Source organism: Trichophyton benhamiae, assembly GCF_000151125.1.
Source record: "Trichophyton benhamiae CBS 112371 chromosome Unknown Abenha-G-c-208f01.r1, whole genome shotgun sequence".
Classification (NCBI taxonomy): Eukaryota; Fungi; Ascomycota; class Eurotiomycetes; order Onygenales; family Arthrodermataceae; genus Trichophyton; species Trichophyton benhamiae.
This window is the reverse complement of record NW_003315095.1, coordinates 504,934-523,156: the sequence shown is the minus strand read 5'-3', so window position 1 is coordinate 523,156 and position 18,223 is coordinate 504,934. Positions and strand designations below refer to the sequence as shown.

General features: G+C 46.8%; 6 protein-coding genes across 6 annotated transcripts; 3 read left to right on the top strand and 3 right to left on the bottom strand.

The window, feature by feature from the left end:
* Window positions 1-758: 758 nt before the first annotated feature.
* ARB_01443 (uncharacterized protein) lies at window positions 759-2,001 on the bottom strand (the record flags this gene model as incomplete). Its single annotated transcript, XM_003012437.1, has 3 exons — window positions 759-995; window positions 1,055-1,798; window positions 1,843-2,001. The coding sequence occupies 3 exons, from the start codon at window positions 1,999-2,001 to the stop codon at window positions 759-761; spliced, it is 1,140 nt and encodes a 379-aa protein (XP_003012483.1).
* A 2,156-nt stretch (window positions 2,002-4,157) lies between these two features.
* ARB_01442 (uncharacterized protein) lies at window positions 4,158-4,709 on the top strand (the record flags this gene model as incomplete). The annotated part of the gene is made up of 1 exon (XM_003012436.1): window positions 4,158-4,709. One exon carries the CDS (start codon window positions 4,158-4,160, stop codon window positions 4,707-4,709), a length of 552 nt encoding a protein of 183 aa, XP_003012482.1.
* A 4,402-nt stretch (window positions 4,710-9,111) lies between these two features.
* ARB_01441 (uncharacterized protein) lies at window positions 9,112-9,768 on the top strand (the record flags this gene model as incomplete). The annotated part of the gene is made up of 1 exon (XM_003012435.1): window positions 9,112-9,768. The coding sequence occupies one exon, from the start codon at window positions 9,112-9,114 to the stop codon at window positions 9,766-9,768; it is 657 nt and encodes a 218-aa protein (XP_003012481.1).
* A 1,686-nt stretch (window positions 9,769-11,454) lies between these two features.
* ARB_01440 (uncharacterized protein) lies at window positions 11,455-12,747 on the top strand (the record flags this gene model as incomplete). The annotated part of the gene is made up of 2 exons (XM_003012434.1): window positions 11,455-12,202; window positions 12,308-12,747. The coding sequence occupies 2 exons, from the start codon at window positions 11,455-11,457 to the stop codon at window positions 12,745-12,747; spliced, it is 1,188 nt and encodes a 395-aa protein (XP_003012480.1).
* Window positions 12,748-13,067: 320 nt separating this feature from the next.
* Window positions 13,068-13,852, bottom strand: ARB_01439 (uncharacterized protein; the record flags this gene model as incomplete). The annotated part of the gene is made up of 2 exons (XM_003012433.1): window positions 13,068-13,726; window positions 13,810-13,852. 2 exons carry the CDS (start codon window positions 13,850-13,852, stop codon window positions 13,068-13,070), a joined length of 702 nt encoding a protein of 233 aa, XP_003012479.1.
* A 907-nt stretch (window positions 13,853-14,759) lies between these two features.
* ARB_01438 (uncharacterized protein) lies at window positions 14,760-15,906 on the bottom strand (the record flags this gene model as incomplete). Its single annotated transcript, XM_003012432.1, has 2 exons — window positions 14,760-15,417; window positions 15,479-15,906. The coding sequence occupies 2 exons, from the start codon at window positions 15,904-15,906 to the stop codon at window positions 14,760-14,762; spliced, it is 1,086 nt and encodes a 361-aa protein (XP_003012478.1).
* Between the last annotated feature and the right edge of the window lie 2,317 nt (window positions 15,907-18,223).

Here is an 18,223-nt window from a genome sequence, read left to right as displayed (position 1 = left end):
ACCATGTAATCTACTACAGGCCTCGGAGGCGGACCAAAGTGAACACCTCATTGGACCTACCTTTTTCGATCACTATTGTACAAGTAACAATTCTTGTTACCATGCAATTTCCGTATTAGAGTTACGAAGTTAGAGCTGCACTCCGGTTTCCGTGTACCTCTATATGCATATACCCATAGTATATTTTGGCTTTCTGCTTTATTTCTGAGGCAAGATGTATAACTACCTCAAGTTCCTTTCTTTCTTGCACACTTTGTTCTCATACTTTCGTTGAAAAGAACATATCACATGATGACAATATGACGGAAATGACATGATATAACTTTCACTTGAATATATGTTTTGATATTCGTAAACTACGCATTACCTTCGGCATTATAACCAGGAGGCCCACCGCCCACAAAATAGGATGTAATACTACACTGCTATAGAAGAAACTAAGTTTCGCTGCATAGCTCCGGGTGACTAGTGCATGTGAGCCGAGGAGAGAAAGGCAATCCCGTGAAGAGACGGCTTAATAGAAGCCAGTCTATCCATATCACCTGCTACTACTATAAAACGCAAGCCACGAAGTGCATTCCGCAGTTTAGAACGGATACGGCCATAAAATTGTGGGCCCTGCCATAGCCGCATATCTTCATTTCTAGTAGTTGTAGTTGGAACGAATCTGCATGCACTTTATAGTTTGGAGATTGTACACTTTCTAACATGCAAGCCTCAAACGGTGTGTGCCAGTATTGGTGAGAAAGGAAAAGTATTTACAAGTTGGGGGTCATGGCAAGCTCGCCCATAAATCCAACAACAACCTTAGCATGCTCCAGCATGTGGTTGAAGTCCAAGTTGGCAATAACATCATCAGCAGTGTGGAGGTATGGGTTGGTGTTACGGAAGTTAGTCTCAGCAATGAAGGATGATGGGAAGCCGTTTCGGTGGGCGGAAGCATGGTCAGAGCAGGCGTAGCCACATTTGGCTTCGATGATTTTAATAGTAGCATACTAACTAGAGTTAATATATGTGGATATCAAATGGGAAAAGTCGTAAGAGATAAACTTACTTTCTCAACAATGGTCTTGCAGAACTCGTTCAATTCAGCGTTGGTGTTGTCAGTAATAAGACCAAACTGCTCCGGGTTGCCCTTCTTGGTAAATCCAGTGAGATCCTGGTTAAGCATAGCCTTCACCTTCCTTCCGTCGGCCTTGTACTTCTTAAAGATGTTGTTGGAACCGAGCAAACCACCCTCCTCACCGGCATACCAGTGGAATTCCAAGGTATTGGTAGCGTTAGCAGCCTGAATAGCCTTGGACTTCAAGACATTGCGGAAGGCTTCGAGGACAACAACACTTCCACTTCCATTATCGTCGGCACCGGGAGCGCGTCCCTTCATAGGGTCCTTCAGGTTGATACTATCCTGGTGGGCTCCAACGATGACAGTATTCTTAGAGGCCCCGGGAATAGTAGCAATGACGCTAAATTGCTTGAACTTGTTGGTAAATTTCTCAACTTTGGCTCCCTTAACACCAGAGGCTTGGATAATCTTCTGGACTTCGTTAAAGACCCAGGTAGCGGATTCAACGCCTGTGGGTGACTCGTAGTAGCGGTTGTTGAATTTCACTAGGGTGTTAAGATCGCGCATAAGGTTCTCCTTAGACAGACCAGCGATCATAGGATTTACGACGGCCGCATGAAGAGCAGACTTTGGGTAGTTTGCAGGAACAACCTCAGCCGTAGTAAAGTCGGTGCCAAACTCATCTGTAATATCAACGAAGCCTTGCCCAGCCTTGTAAATGGAGTTAATATGCTAAATAAAATTTCATTTCATATATTAGTGTATGAAGGACATACTGCTCTCATCTCATGCTTCTGTTGCTTGGTAACCCATTGAGTCTCTCCAGGGCCAAGCTCAATCAGAAACTTGTCATTTACAACACCATCGGGGCGAATTGGGCCAGCAATTGCTGTAGCCGCAAAGGCAGAAACCACAGCAAGGGTAGCAATTTTCATTTTGACTGTACGAGCAAGGAGGTATGGCTATATTGAGAGAGGTTGGCTTGACAGTCTGCTCAAAAGAAAGAGAAAAAGAAGGAAAATGCTAGCGACTGCGGAAGGCAGGCAGTCTTATATATCGTCTCCATTCCAGGCAAGATTAAGGCCCAGCTGGAGACATCCTGCCCTCGGTGTAGGATGATGCATGGTACCCTTAGGACCCATCGTTATCATCCATGCAGAAGATCAATGTCCGCTAGTAGCCACGGGGAAGGGAAATGCTGGGTGGAAACACGAGGATTACTCGCCAGGGACTTAACCGGGGTAACAAACGGCAGATCACTAAGCTTATTTACTTAAATATAGCAAAATAGTCAAGTAAATAATACCTCATCGATCTATGGGACTGTTTCGTACGGAGTATGAAAGGCGATACTCCGGATTAAACAGGGCACCAATTCAAAAGGGCCACATATATGGATAACTGATTAGACTTGTACTGGGCATGGCAGGCGCCGGGACCGGAAGCACATCCGCCCTTGAAATTAAACCACAAGGGGCCGAAGCATTTTCAAAGTCTTCCGTTTGTTCGCTCATGATGCTGGAAAGGTTGGGGTTCCTGGCATGAAACAGCAGCGGAAAACTCGCGTTTCTCCATATCCGACCCTGGCCACGACTACCAGGTACCATGCCCAGCAGGCAGAATCCACCCCCACGGAAGGCCGAACTCCATCCCGAAGCGGGGTACACGGGGATGTCTCATCCAGCTCTAAGCAGTCTGTGTGACGAAGAGAAGCAAATATATGGCTAGCGAGCCTTCCGAATGGACACATATATATAGATCCATGATGCTCACCAGGTGCCACAGCTGAGAGCGTCCGCCGAGGTTTGACAAATGAAACGCCGAGGCTGATCGGCGCCTAGGGAAGCCGTCGTTAACCCCGGGCCAGCCCTGTGATGTTTGACAGCCACACCATCCTCGCTTTGGCATATTTGGATACTGAACCATCCAGCGGAGGCGGGAGAATGAGAAGGGGTTTATCGGGTAGGCGGGATGGGGGTAACGACAGAGTTCGACATCACTCTACCAAATACTGGGCAGCAGGACAAAATATCGGGTACAGCCAGCGCTTAACATCGTTTCCTTAGCTAACAGCGTCAGAATCAAAGCTTTCGAGGAGTATTCTAAGCAGAAGTATACTTACAGATCCTCCCTTCAGTGCCTGCAAAAGGACTGAGGTTAACTTAAATAGAGTGTTCTTCGGTGGAACTTCGGATAAGCTTCAAGATAGACTTCGGACTCAGGTAGTTAGCCAGTTAAAATGAAGCTTGGTAGTGCTTATATAAGCTCAGCCGCTGGCTGATATTTCAGCGTCGTTTTGAGTCCAGCAACTTCCATGACACGGATCGTCATTCGGCAGCTCGATCTTGCTGAGCATCTCCCGAAGATGACCGATCTCCTGTTTATCTCACCCACAGCCTAGAATTGTACCTTATCTATCCCAGCTCGTCAGCTAGATTTTCGACGATCCAGAACCATGCACGTGGTACCAGCTCCTCTTCAATCTCTATCTGTTGATTGCGTGTTATACTTAGATATCAACTATTTCCCGTAGCGGTTTGGTTGAACCTTTGAATGCACTTCTCGAGATGATTCTGAAAGGATGAGATAAGTTTTTACATATAGAATGATTCGGAATAGAGTACGAATTGTAACAAAGGATCAGCTCATCTGGAACTGTGATTTTGAGCTAGCATTGACGAGTTTGAAACCCCCCTTCAAGGCAGCTTTATGAGATGATAGAGATCTATCGCGATACTAGCATTTCTAGCTTATTGAGGCGATTTCATATCCAGGCAGAATATGAAGATACGGTAGGTGTTACCTGCCAGGGGCAAAGGATCTGGAAGTGACAATGGGTGGTGCCATTACGTAGAAGGAGCTATGGGGGATAGAACAGCCATACATAACGAGATCAAACGCCCTCGGGCTTCCATTTTCTCACGAGAATCAGCTACACAAACCGATATGCTAAGGCTATCATAGTATATTTTGAATTTGAGAAGCATCCTATGATACACGCCATCATCCGGGTTATTAGACGCCTACGCTGTGTCGCTTAACTTGCAGGAGAGCAAAGTGATAAACACCGCAGAACGACGAGTCGACAATAATGAGCGTCGATATACCACAGATCACCGCGCCGCCGCCGGCTTTCGAATCAGATATCCATAAGCATACCCATCCTTCAAGCCCCAAAAGGCGAGACCGACATCAATACAGTTCAAGCGAACATCACCATAGAAAGTCAGAAGACGGGCACAATACTGCCACGATGAATACCGTCGATATAGAGCCACCCATTTATGCCAGGATTTCCCCATCAGCCGAAAAAGAGAAGGTCGAACAAAGACCGAGAGGATGGGCGAGCCGGAGGTATCCATCCCGCGATCTGGAAAGTGGAACAAGTGGTAGTGAGACCATGGTATCCTCCGGAGCAAGGCATTATTCCGCCCGGTCAATGCCAGTATTTGACGACGAGTACTTCTATAACTACGGTAAACAGCCTCCAATGAGCCGCTGGCAGAAATCCGAGATGAAATACCGACGTTGGCTGGACACTATGACACAACGACGCAGAACAAAGCTGGTTTTCCAGGTCATGTTGGCAGGGATGATCGTGGGTATACTTTTGGGTCTGGCATTTGGCATTTCAGATGAATAGATCAGGCACTTTTGAGTGCCTCCAGGTGATCTCTATCTGTTGAAGAAGTTATGAATCCTTGTTACGAGGTTAGACAGTTTTTTTGGATTATTCAGACAGGAATGCAGGAGAGGGAGCCATGTCCTTTCACCGAGGAGTTTCAGCGATGGTTATTCTTATGTAGTCCTCAATGGGCATTCATACTTAACCACGACGCCGCGTCAGTAGCTATCAAATTAATGGATCGGGGATGTTTCTCGTTGTCGCGTTTCTGACGAGTTCGGGCAATCCCTGAATGATTAGGTAATAGAGCAGCTCCTCTCACGTGACAAGACTTGCTAGCGGACTTGGTATAAATATTTTGGCCCACCACGAAAATTCTTTCACTTTTTCTCTTCCTCTTCTTCTCTCCAGATCAAAAATGCTAACAGAACCAGCCACGACCGTCATTTACAAAATACAACCCCAAAGTGATGTGTTGCCATAGAATCTAGTTTACTAGTTTCTTACGGTTCTGGAGAATATTGTTCCTAGACAGGAAGTTCCACTCCCGTTGAGTCCTTTTAAATAAGGGCGATGGGAATGGAATGTCGAAGACGGGATACATTTCTTTAACCAGCTAGTTACCACATCATTATACGCGTATACCAGCTGTTTCTCAGGGTAGTGCAATTGTACTTTGTAAATAATCTGCAAGAGATGCTCCTGGCATAAAGTCATTGATATGCACCTTCGCAGTCCGGAACGAATTCAAATGTAAAAGCAATCATGCGTCAGGCTGGAATATCCCTCCATCGCTATGGCGAATCGATCACTTAGCACTGTATATTGACAGGAGATGAACATACTGAGCCTGTCCACGTTAGAATGCACGGACACCTCATACCATATCAATAATGCCCCCAGTACTAAAAACTCGCCTAAGTTGGGGCGTGGCCCCCAAACCTAGGCATGCAATGCACGGAATAATCCTGCAAATTTCCTATAATGGCCGATACCCAACCCAAAAAAGGATCCTTGGGTCCTCAAAAGTAGTTAGAGCGAGAATGCGGTTGGGGTCAATAATCAACTCTAGCCCTTGCGGCAGCAGATCACAACTATCTGGTCGATGCAGATACAATGGTTAAATTAGGCTAAGGCTTATAATGAACCAGGTATCTGTACATGGTAAACCATTTGCATGGGGTTCTGCCTAAATTGGAAATGTACCCGTTCAATATCTAGGCTTGACAAATAGATGCATGTGATATTGAGCCCTGTTGGACGGACAGAATGTACTCGGCCTTCATCTCATGAAGCTCTAGCCGAAAGAAGAAATCGCTGGCTAATCCTGGGCCACCAGGAATGGCTGCCTATGACAATTTCTGGCAAAAATATGCTTGACCGCCTTGCATATCGGATCCTTCGTGAAGTAAGCTGGCCCACGACAGCCGTAACGGTTAATACGGGTGGTGCAATTGATGTAGACTACTCGACGCATGTTGTAGTTATCCCATTCTCCCCTTTTAGCAAAGGGTGAGAGTACCCAGCCTGTTAACACCGATCAACAAACGTATATCATTATACATACGGCGCTGAGGTAGTTCAATCCTGCAAAATGTACTCGGCTAGACATGAAGTATGAGATCGGATCAACATATCATCACCATATGACAGTACAAAGAGACAAGCTTGGATAGTACGAAACTGATGTCGGTCTCATGTTCCAGCAGTTGGTGTTAGAAGTGGGTATCTATCCAACCGCACGAGATATAGTGAGTTAGTAGGAGGTCTGACGTGGACAAATGGGAGGCGAAGGGTGGCCGGTGATATCTTTGTGCCTACCAGGATGATGTTTACCCTTGTTAACCGCTTGAAATATTTGTTGTTGGAGCCTGAGCCGTGTTCAAGCCAAGTAGTTTCGTAAATGCCTTGACTGGAATAAGCTGAAGGTACCCGGACAGGAGAGCCAAAAGTATAAGCAGCGGTAACATGACAGGCATCCACTTTGCCCAAATATGGCATACATCTGAGCGCTCAATGCAGGACAACAGGTTTTCAAAGCAATATGTTGGCTTTGCCCCGGCAACAATAACAGTCTGCTCTCTGTTACTTCATATGAGACCTGATCGGGAAGCCTATGACTGATCTGTAAGATCTGGTCAATATTTTAAGGTGGAAAATAGCCTAGCACCCATTAAGGCTCACTGAACTGATCTAGCAGGTTGTGAAGTCAAAAAGCGAGGTACTTGCAACCGCACACCATAACTCGAAGTTATCACTCGGTAAACAAAAACAAAGCTCTGTGCGCGCGTTTCGTCAACCGGGATTTGGATTCTGGTCCCGTCAGACAGGGAATATATTGCTTCGACATATTGCGTGCTACCCAATGGGAGGTACCACAGTCCCCCGCCATCCGGGGTTTCTAGCATAGACACTTCAGGAGATACTTTGTGATCAAAATATCTCTTTGAATATTGCTATTGCGGCCAGTTTTACCGCTGAAGAATCGCACTATTAAGCGTAGAGGCCCATAAGCAATTAAACACAGGAGTTCAATGCATGCCCTGTTAGGTTTCGAGAATGGTCCGGTTTGATATAAACGAACAGGCCATACCACATGGCGGTAGCTTAAATATTGTGAAGAATTCCTAATCAGGAGAGGACGGGTGGCAAGCTGGCCAATCCGAGAGTAATGATTTGTCGCCGTGATGGAACTATTACCTGCACATACCCGCCGAAGAATGACATGCGTCTCACTGCACCTGAACCATGATAGAGAGCCAGGCGGTTACCGCCGTCAGAGGGATCGAAGTGGCTGGGGGGCGAGTCACCGTTGCTGCAGTGACGCTGGATTGCCGCTGGGGTGGAACTGCCCCCGTTGTCGCGCGCGAAGGCGTCAGGGTATCGAATACCAACCAGCAGCAATGCTGAAAGAAGACCTGCAACATACGCGCTCTCGACGGAGAGAGACTGGGGGATGATTGGATCATAGCCCTGGAGACCATAGTTGGCATTAACATTTTGATATCGCACACCTTCGGCGGGAACAGAAACACTTGACTCCTGGGCGCTTGTCTCTAGCAAGCGGCCTGGATAGGCACATAGGCATGAAGAAATTTTCTCTTTCTTCACAGACAAGGCGTGTAAATGCGAGTATACCTGTCCATCGAGTTTTCAGTCACGCTGAAAGATAAATAGGAGCCAGTAGACCGGAATGTTGGTTCTTTTCACCAACCCACGATTCCAGCTTCTTTCATCCTCAGCACAACCCAGCTGCCTATCCTCATAGCAAACTTCACCACAGCGCGCTCTCCTCATCCTCTCCCGCTATCACCTGTCTTAACCAAGACTCGACTAGACTTGAGTTTATTCTGTCATTAATTATAAAAGATCATCCACTTCAAGTCAGGTACGGAATAACATAGTGCCATCAGACATGGTGACCTTGGACTGACATAGCAGAGCAGGCCATCCTGTTGAACGGGGCGTCAACTTAACACTCTCCACTTCTCTGCACTGATCCCAGCCTGCTCAGCCCATCACACCGACTCATCACGCATCCCTCGCAAAGCCAACACCTGCATATCACCATCGCTGTCGCTCTCTGCAAAACGCTGCATCAACTTGCATCTTGCGCCCCTTTCTCAGGGTTGTGACTTGTGACGAACCAGCCAATCACAGCGTCCAACGCGCCCTGAGCCCTAACTTTGGCCCCAATTTGGGCTTGCATTTAAGGTTCACGACGCTGTGGCCCGCTCTGCCTTATTAGGCCTAGCTTAGTTTCTAATCCTGGAACCGCTCCTATTCCCCTTACGGCCAACCTGCCCCACCATTCGCCTTCTGATTCGTCAGATTTAGCCGCCCAACTTTGTGCTTCAGAGTTGCAGAATCAGAAGAAACATTGACCGGGGGGCATCGCCCTCTCCTCCCCCTTCCTGCTCTCCCATCACCTTGACATTTCCCATCGTGAAGTTACGCCGGCCGTCCTTCACCTGCATACGCACTTCCACTTCGATTTGTCGCAAACAACCATTGTACATTGTGGCATTGCTCCTCTCTGGAAGGCTATTGGATCTTATAGATCGAACCCCCCCCCTCCAGCACCGTCCAACGTCTCCTACGCCGCGCGATTACACTCACAAATTTGTAAGTGCCTTTCACAGAGAGGTACTGGCTACATACTCCATTTCTAGGAGGACTTACTTTCGGCCCCTGTCATATTTCTCGGCCATTCATCACTCTTGTTGAAGACCCCGTTAGTTCGACGGCGGCATATCCCATTCTTAAACTTCCCTTTCCCGCCCTTCAAAACAATAGTCCCTTCCCTTGCGCTCCCCTCTTTTTTTACTGCGCCTGTCTTCTTCCCTTATCCCTTCCAGCGGTCTTCTCATCAACCGTTCGCAGTCTCAAATATCCGCCTTTCGAGACTCTCTCGTCCATCATGGCGCCAACTGCAAAGCCTACTCTCGCACCTCTGAAGACATCCAAGTCACCCACCTTCCCTTCAGAATTGCACGATAGTCCACTTTTCTCTGGGAAAACCGAGTCCATCAAGCAGGAGGACTTTCTCAGAACCCCTATCACTCCACCTACGGCTTACACGGACTTCCTCAAAACTGTCACTCCAATCGTTGCTTCGCCATCTAGCTCAAAGGACAAGAGCTTCGATCGTCTAGCCGTCTCCATATCTCATCCCTCTACCGCAACTAGCCCCTACTTCTGCAACTGTTCGAATTCTTGCCGCAAGTCACCCACTGTGGCATCGATCACCTCTTCACCAGTTGCTCTACATCACCACTACCGCAGCAGTGACAGAGTTCGGAAAACTCCTACTTCTGCAAAACCGCTACGCATCTCCGCTCCATCTCCAAAGCTGACCTCTCCCAGCTTTGACTCTCCCCGCTGTTGCTCTGCCAGATCTCCACTACCTCCTCCAGACTGGATTACTGAGTCCACCACCCGACAGACTGAGACACCACGATGCTCATCTTGTTCGAGGCCTATCAGTGTTCGCCATGTCATTACCAGAACTATTACCTACAAGCGCACAGCTCTCGAGCCAGCCCCTAAGGGAAAGCGGCGAAAGGCCGACGAATAAATCAAGGGCCCATCTTGTTCCTCACCACCGTCTGCGACAAAAATACTCTGAATCAACTACGTACTCTTGGGCCTCAGACTCGAATATGGCTATGCGCTCATGATTGATGACCGTCACCGACTACAACAATAAACTATCTCTCTCGCTGGGACGCTTAATCTCCTGTTTCATTTCCTGTCATTAATTATCTACCTGGTGGTCTGTTATTGAGCATGGAGTCTCGTTTGTGATGTTTATTTCATCTATATATTTTCTTTATGCTTGGGGTTTGATATCCCTAAATACTAAGCTAGGCCCAATTGGAGTTTCTTTGATCTCGCTGGCCTTATCGGCTGTATGGGCCTTGACTGGTTCATCGAATTGTAATGCCGTATCCTCTTGTTTTTGAATGATACATACTCTGTACTTAGTCATTTACTAGAGAAATATGTCTTGAGTATGCATCTATCTTTCTCGTGGTTCATTTACCTTGTTCCATCCATCGATTACAACCTTTTCGAAGTGAATATTGTAACAAGGTTCAACCCGAGCACATGGAAGCAAAGAGTACTACTAAGCACTTGGGGAAATACTCCCTTGTTATTAATAATATCCTTACATGTTTGCATGTGCTTCGAGAATGATTAAGCATGTTACTATTCCTAGTATACGCGTGGTACCAAAGCTCATCAGAGTATTTGTGATGATAGCCCGGGCTTGCAAAGAGGTTCCTGTTTCAGTACTCAGTACCAACGAGGATAGGTGTCTATGCTAACCCTTTTATAGAATGCTGTCTATAAAACCTGGGACAACGCACACAGAGGCTAGCAATGTGATATCAATGCTTCATGCGTAGACCTTGTTTATCTGGCACCCAAAAATAATACCTCCCGAGTGTCCATTTCTCAGCCATGCATGATATTTTAATGAAAAAGCCATAATTTCATGCGGATGGTGTAATATGTTGTTGATGGGGTTGCAAGGAGCTGTCCTATCAGGGTGCATGGCCGGGATGACTTTCTAGGATATTGGGACAACAAATGCAGCGCTTAGACTTCGCCAACATAACAAAAGCCATGTATATTCACAAGACATGACATTTAGGGGGATAAATTGGCTGTTAAGCTCAGTGGCGTATTTTCTATGGTCTATAGCTTGCACTCTCAAATTGATTGCCAGATGCTCCTAATCCTAACATGAGGGCCAGGAACGGTGATTGAAATAACGATGATAACAAGAATAACCCAAATAAAAGGGGAAAGCACCAGCGTAACTGGTTAAGGAGGTACCATGATTCCGTTGGATTCGGGGATGTTATATACACGCACGTTCTGTCACGGCCTTGTTGGCGCCGTCTCCATCGGGATCAGGATCCTCGTCACCTTGATATATGCAGTCCTCTGCTGCGCGCGTTGCGATTTGTCCATCGTCGGTGTCAGAAGGCTTGGCGGCGCTAAGTGAGCCGCATCCAGAAGTTGTCTATTTATAGAACACGTAATTTAGAATTTCCCATAACCACGGCTGGGAGGGGAGGGAGCAGCCTAAAAATAACCGCAACAACATGATAGAGGACAAAAAAACTGAGCGGATGGGACAGAGGCAACAACATCTGTCCGCATAGTATTTGTTTTTTTGCTATCCGCTCCTTGAGCTAACTAGCTAACTGTCGTCCCTTAAAATTAAATATCAGGAGCTCCTGACTGGGCCATGGCTCGCGAGTTCACCCCGGACAGCGAGTTTGCTGCCCTGGAGACACCGCGCGTCCCCAATAAGCTTCAATCCCTCACTGCATTGGGGCGCTTCGAGTTCGAAGCTGGGAAGGGCAACGAAGGCACCAAGATCTTGATGGTGGAATGGGAGGATGACGACCTTTCTAGATCGAGTACAGGCTCATGGCAGGTTTCGTGGGATGGGAAGCAAACCGTCCTACCAGCCCATGACCAGGCAACCGATCAGATCCGCCGTTGCTACTTCATGCTGCCGCCGCATGCCACCATCCCACCAACAGTCACACTCACCTATGAGCCGCCACCGAGCTCGGCCTCAACAGTGAAGAAAAGCGAGTCCATCCAGATCCATCCATTGCCGGCCATTTACCCCCCAGAGCTTGGAGCTACCGCGCGAACGGCGGGGAAAAAAGGGGTGTTGCATACGATATGGGCTAAAAAACGCCTGCAGGTGTTGGAGAAGGAGATTAAAGAGGAGTCTCAGTATAACGCCGAGGGGATCGCATTGCATATGGCAATAGAGGAGAAAGAGTGGATAGAAGCCAACTTTGGGGTTGTTGTGAAGGGCTTGCCTCCGCTAGTGACGACAAATGTTTTATCTAATCTGAATGCGCCGCCGCTCAGTCCCACGACTCCTGTGTCGCCAACGGGCGGGAATCGACTGGCCGAGAAGCTAAAGGGACTGCGACTGGGGACCAGTGAAAAAGATCTAACCCGCAAACCCATGGGTAAGTGCATAAGATGCTTATCACCACCCCATTTCCACTCTCTCAATAAGCGCGAATCCAACGCCTATGTTTCAATAATTGGCTTGATATTCTAATGTAATGCAGGCAACTCGGGTTCTGATCCACAATTGCATCCTCTCTCCCCCGATGAGCCTGACATGGCAATATCCTCTTTCAGCTCATTCCACACTGGCAATACCCCCGTCAATGCGTCTACTCCGTCCCTGCAAACACTGCAACAGCCCCAGCCATCAAATATATCAAGCCAGCCACAGACCCACCCGATAGGCAGGCAACCGGTAGCCCATGCTCCTCCAGATTTCATTCGTCGACAACAAGAGCAGGATTCTGGGTTTGCCTCCTTGAATATGCAGCCTATTGGAGACAATGGTGTATTGAACGAGGTCAATACCGCCAGCGCTGCGGATGTTCAGGACGGGTTGTTTGCTAAGGCGCTTAGCCCTCGGTCCCCTGATATCCCCAAAAGCCCTTTCTCGTTCTCCACGGAGGAGACACTGCCCTACGCTAAGCAGCTGAACGCTTGAAAATCCTTACGGTGTAATGTGTCTTATATGCTCTTTCCATCTCACTTATCCATATTTGCTTGCACAATTTCCTGGCCATTCTGCCCATCTCCTTTGAATATATACACATATATACATACCTACCATTTGGAAGGCAAAACGATACTACAATTATGAGACAAGGAAGCTACGTTATTATTATTATCAAAGATCTCTGGCTCACGATAGTTTTTTGTGTTATTTATAAGACATCATGACGGTCTTTATAATATTTTCAGTAGTTCTACTTCATGCATTTCCTTATATAAACTTAGAAGACATCAAGAGAGAGGGGATTTAAGTCATTGTTTTTTCTTGTTAGCAGCAGAGCTGCTACTTTGCCTCGCAGCTTTGGGGGATGTGTCCTTGTCAGTCCTGTCTTTCTCTGCGCTTTCTTCCTCTTTCTTTCTGATAAGTTCTGCTTCTTGTTGGGATTTCCTATCAGCATACCATTGGCCTGCCTGGAGCACCAAAACACCAATCAAAACCAATGCTAAAATGGTGTTACTTGCTGCGAGGACTTTCATGCTATCCTCACGGCCAAGTACTTGCTGGACGCTACCAACGTCATCTTCACTCTCACCTGAAGCTGCTGCGGCTGCGGCGGCTGCGGCAGCATCCGCAGCAGCTGACGCTCCGTAGTCACCCTCTGTAACAATACGGAGTCCCTTGACTATGTTGGCAATGTAGACAGTAATACCGCACATGTAAAGAACCAAACTGGCGCCATCAAAGAGCATGTTGGATTCAGTTGGTTTGTAAAGCTTCATCATCAAACCGAGAAGTCCAACTGCAATGACAATATGGAGAATGCGTGGAATCAATGGCGGAGAGCTATGGAGGAAGCGCAAATGAGCCTCGAGATAGTCGTAGTGGGATGGTGGGGTTGGCGCGGTGGACCATAACAGCGGATAGTCGTAGGGGAAGAGGGAGAAGATTATCCCAAGGAAAAAACAGGTTGCTATATAGATAGACAAGAGTTAACGATTGATCAGCGCAATCCTTTCTTTGGATGGCCGGGCTGAGTTTATAGCCGAAACTTACGGCAGACGATAAGAAACGCGGCGAAGGAACCGCTGAGAGCCATCGTCGCGGAGAATGGTTCTCAATCAAAAATATGCCGATTGGTAAGAAGATACACACTACTGGCGAATAATCTTCGACGGTTGATTCAATCTGTCTAGTGAAGCCATCTCAAATTAGCTACTGTAGTCCTCATCTGCGCAAATGTCACCGATTAACTACTTCCATAGTGAATGAATGGGCGAACGCGATCGTATATCAAAAGAGCCACTTCTTACCACGGGAGAACGGGTTCAGCGCTTACCCTAGAGTCCGGATCGCAAATCGACGTGCCTTCAAGTGATAGAGAAGAAGAAAAAAGGAAAATCCTTCCGGAAAACACGAAGGCGATGTTGTTCTCTTCTTCTCCTTAGCCTTCTCTCTTAAAAAGGCTTGGAATCGGGCTGCTTTTACCCCAGGATTATGTAATTAACCAAAGAAAAAAATGCGACTTCCTATTGGCAGGGAAATGCGGATATCTGGCCAATGGCGGAGATACGGGTGAACAATTATCCGTCTTTCTTTTCAGTTCCGAAAAAGGTAATGCTGACCTCCCGCCTTCAACTCTCGAGACTTCGAGGGCGGGTGTATATAGTGATTCATGGGGGACTACAAATGCATTTGATGGGCATTAATGGTCCAATTTTGCTATACATGAAATGGAGATTGAATCTCAAGGTTAGACGGCGATTGTATGCCGCACTTGTACACGACGGAATTCATGAATTGCATCTTCAGTTTTCGGAGGCCATATTGGTTCCGGCCGGGGAGGGTATATGTCAAAAGGCTTGGAAGATGTGCTCCAGGCCGGCTTTTCCAGATCCACTACGCGTTCATACCACAGCTTACAATTGGGTCCCTGGCTGTGATGAGAATATGAAGTCAGACCCCATCAAATAGAGGGAAGAAGTCAAACGGGCGAATTGTTATTCTTACCATTGGATTTCATATCCTGTTGCGCTCTCTTTACTTTCCAGCTGGCAACCCGGACACCTCAACCCAGACGGAGGTGGCATCCAAAACACCATACTCATGGTCACGCTCCTACCAGGTAAAAAGACCGACTCCCATGGTGCTTTGAAATCAAGCTGGCGCTTTGAGTTGGACTCCTTCATAACATATTCCATATTCTTTACTTTCTTCCATCCGGGAACATGGCGGAATCGAGCTTCCAATACCGCTTGCAAAGCCTCGAAGGAGTTGATGAACTCGACGTGGAAAGGCGTCACTCTCCCATGCGCATCTTCCAGCTCCACGGGGCGTTGTCGTTCTATTTGTGGCGGCAAATCAGGCGCTTGATAGTCAACATGTGGCTGAACATGGGACTTTTGTAAATCAAGTGCCATCCTATACACCTTCATGTTCATGTCGAAGGCTTCCATCATGACAGATCGCACATCCCGTATATTTGGTTGTGTGTTTGAAACCTCCAAAATATTCAGTATTCTGCTGAGCGTGTCTGCTTGTGTCCCGAGCATGTTGTGAGTCTGGCCTATACGATCCTGCGTTTCCTTCATAAGCAAGGCTGACTGTTCCAATGTAGCCTGACTATAATCCTTGATAGTGCTTGTTTGTAGAGCCGCTGTGGATCTACAGTCTCACGTTAACATTGAAGAAGGAAATAGCACCAAATTGCACTGGATACACTCACGATTGCATCGCTATTAAGAGGGTATTTATGGTCGTCGTGTGACCAAGTATCTGGGTCCGCAGGCTATCGACCTCGGATTTCATAAATAATGCCCACTCAACTTTGTGAAAACGGGTCCTGAACTTAGAGGCTGTGTGTTCCTTTCCAAGTGATGCCTTGAATTTGGCATGCTGTAAAAGGAATGTTTCAATAGTTTGTTGACACTGGTCTGCAGCTTCTTGTAGAGCTAGCTTTTGGTATTTTTGAGATTCATCGAACTCCAGACAGCGTATCTCCTCTAACCCGCATAATAGGCCATTCAGATCTGCCACAAACCGCTGATATGTTGAACTTGCCCCCGTGCCATCACGGAACGCTAGATATACTGATTTAGCTACCTTGGTACAAGCAATAAAGTCACCGACTGAAAAGCCAAAGCCCGCCGCCATGGTGGACAAAAAACATCCTTGGCGCTCAAAGATATTCACAACATCATTGCAATGATAGGGAGCTCTGGACAACTTAAATAAGAGCTCTGACTTAAACCGTCAAACCCCGCTGTAGTAGCGGCCAGCCGACTCTCTTTGCTTGCGTTTCCCGATTGGCTGGGCTAACATCAGCTTCCTTGCACTTGCATGAAGGATCACAACATCACACCTGTGAGAGAGGGGCACAAGGAAAGGTTCAGCACAGCCTGAGGATCAGTTAGCCAAACCTTACTCTTTTACGGGGTTAACTAACTAATAATATGATCGATCAGCAATCTGATCTACCAGAGCTCAAGCTCCAACATATCACGAGCTGACTGATTCTCTCTGGAACTTCGTATATATGTGTGTATGCTTTTTGCTATCCAAGCAAGCACTTGAATATTGCCAGGCCCGTATCTCCCGAGTAAGCTCCATGCTTTTAGTTGACATGGGGAGCTACTTCAAAACCGGACCAGTTTTTTTTACGGTATCTGGTTCAGCTCTGCTCGGTTTGACAACATACAGTGGCCTAATAACTACCCCTGCAGACGCAAAGCCCCAGCCACAAAAGGAACGTTTCTAGGCCTGCAATTCTATGATAATCCTACCCCCTCCTCCCTTCCCGAGCGGAACGTATGAGTTGCAACTACATCTCCGATGCACGGTAGTGGTTATCCTCTCAATCTGCTATGGACCACTACTGATACACTATTTATAACTTTAGGAGACAGTGACCGTATTTCAAGCACAGAGAACTGGCAATATGGTACAAATCCAAGAGTTACAAATATAAACCCCAACCTTGGAGGCGTTATTCAGATAGTTAGTCGGTGGACGCGAACCACCTCTTACACTAGTAAATTACCTCTACTATATGTATATTCTACCCCCATTAACTATTGTGGCTCTATAGTCGAGTAACATCTAGGCTTAGGCGGGACCCGGGCTTAACCTTCGCCCTGATGCCCAATCAACCAAGCACATTAACTATATTTCGGCTGCCGACCGCGACCATATGGCAAAGGTATTTAGTTATATACATAACATTAACTTCTGCCTCCTTAACGTATTTATTGGACAACTAGATGCGTTAAAGGCACTAGGTATCCTAAACCTATTAGCAAGCACATTGTTTGACCATTTGGTGTCCTGGAAGTGGCGTAGCTGACTTACAATTGACTGCCATATCACAATGATCCATCCCATTTAGTCTTTGAATATCATTAAAACAATAGCTATATTTACTCAGCTACTATCATGCTATTCCCTAATCAACGGCTTTTGGTTAGAGGCATACAATATAGCAAAGTAAATAATTGATTATACAGGCACAGCTAACTTGGCCTTCAAAGAATTGGCAAGACTATCCACAAGGCACAATCTAGGATTCTTTCAACCCCAAGACAGTAGACGATACAGTTATGCCCCTTGAAAGCCCTTTCTTCGAGGCTGAATTGTTAACTCGGCAGCCATTTGAGCAACATCGGAGCTAGTTCTTGTATTCGTCCTCAAAAACGCTGCGATCGGTAAGACATTCTAGTTTAACTGTGTTCTAGGAGCACTAGCCTAGAGAGCATTGTATTTTTTCTCCGTATCTATGAACATGAGGTTCGGGTTCCGACATTGCTCAGTTCAAGTGGTAGGTTGCAGGGTGTTTACCATGCTCAAATGAGCTTTCTAGAGACACACCAACGTGTTTTACATTGTTTGGTCATCAACGATTTCACCAAATGACGCATCGGTGGTGTTTGTCGGTTTGAATAGTTGCGAGTGAACGGGGGATGAAAAATCTTCCACTGATGAGTATTCGAGTGGCCTTGGGCTCTCCATCCGCAAATTCCTAGCCAATTCCTCAAGTTTCGATATTTGGACCAAACGTTTTGATCAGAGTGAAGGGTAAAATGGGTGACTAAATTGGCCTATTAGCAGGGGGAAATCAAATATCCGTCAATATAACCAAGCAAAACTTACATATGTAGATACTGAGGTATTTGGGAAGAGAGTATTGGAGAAGGCTGTTGGCTTTGGGAACGGCTAGAAGAAGCCCAGAATATGGGCCATCGTACCATTAACATGGGAGGTTAGAGAACTGCTTTTGGATTCAAGGGAACAATTCGGTCGAGAACCTTTGTCCAATACAGTCCAATACTTGGTGCAAAGAACTTTTTATCTCCAGCCGAGAGAAGCTGTAGTAAGCTATCATTGATGTGGCACTCAGGGAAGGAAATATCTAGGAGGTGCAGGGAGGCCATGCAACATGGATGGCCACTGGACAGGCAGCATGAGAATTTAAACT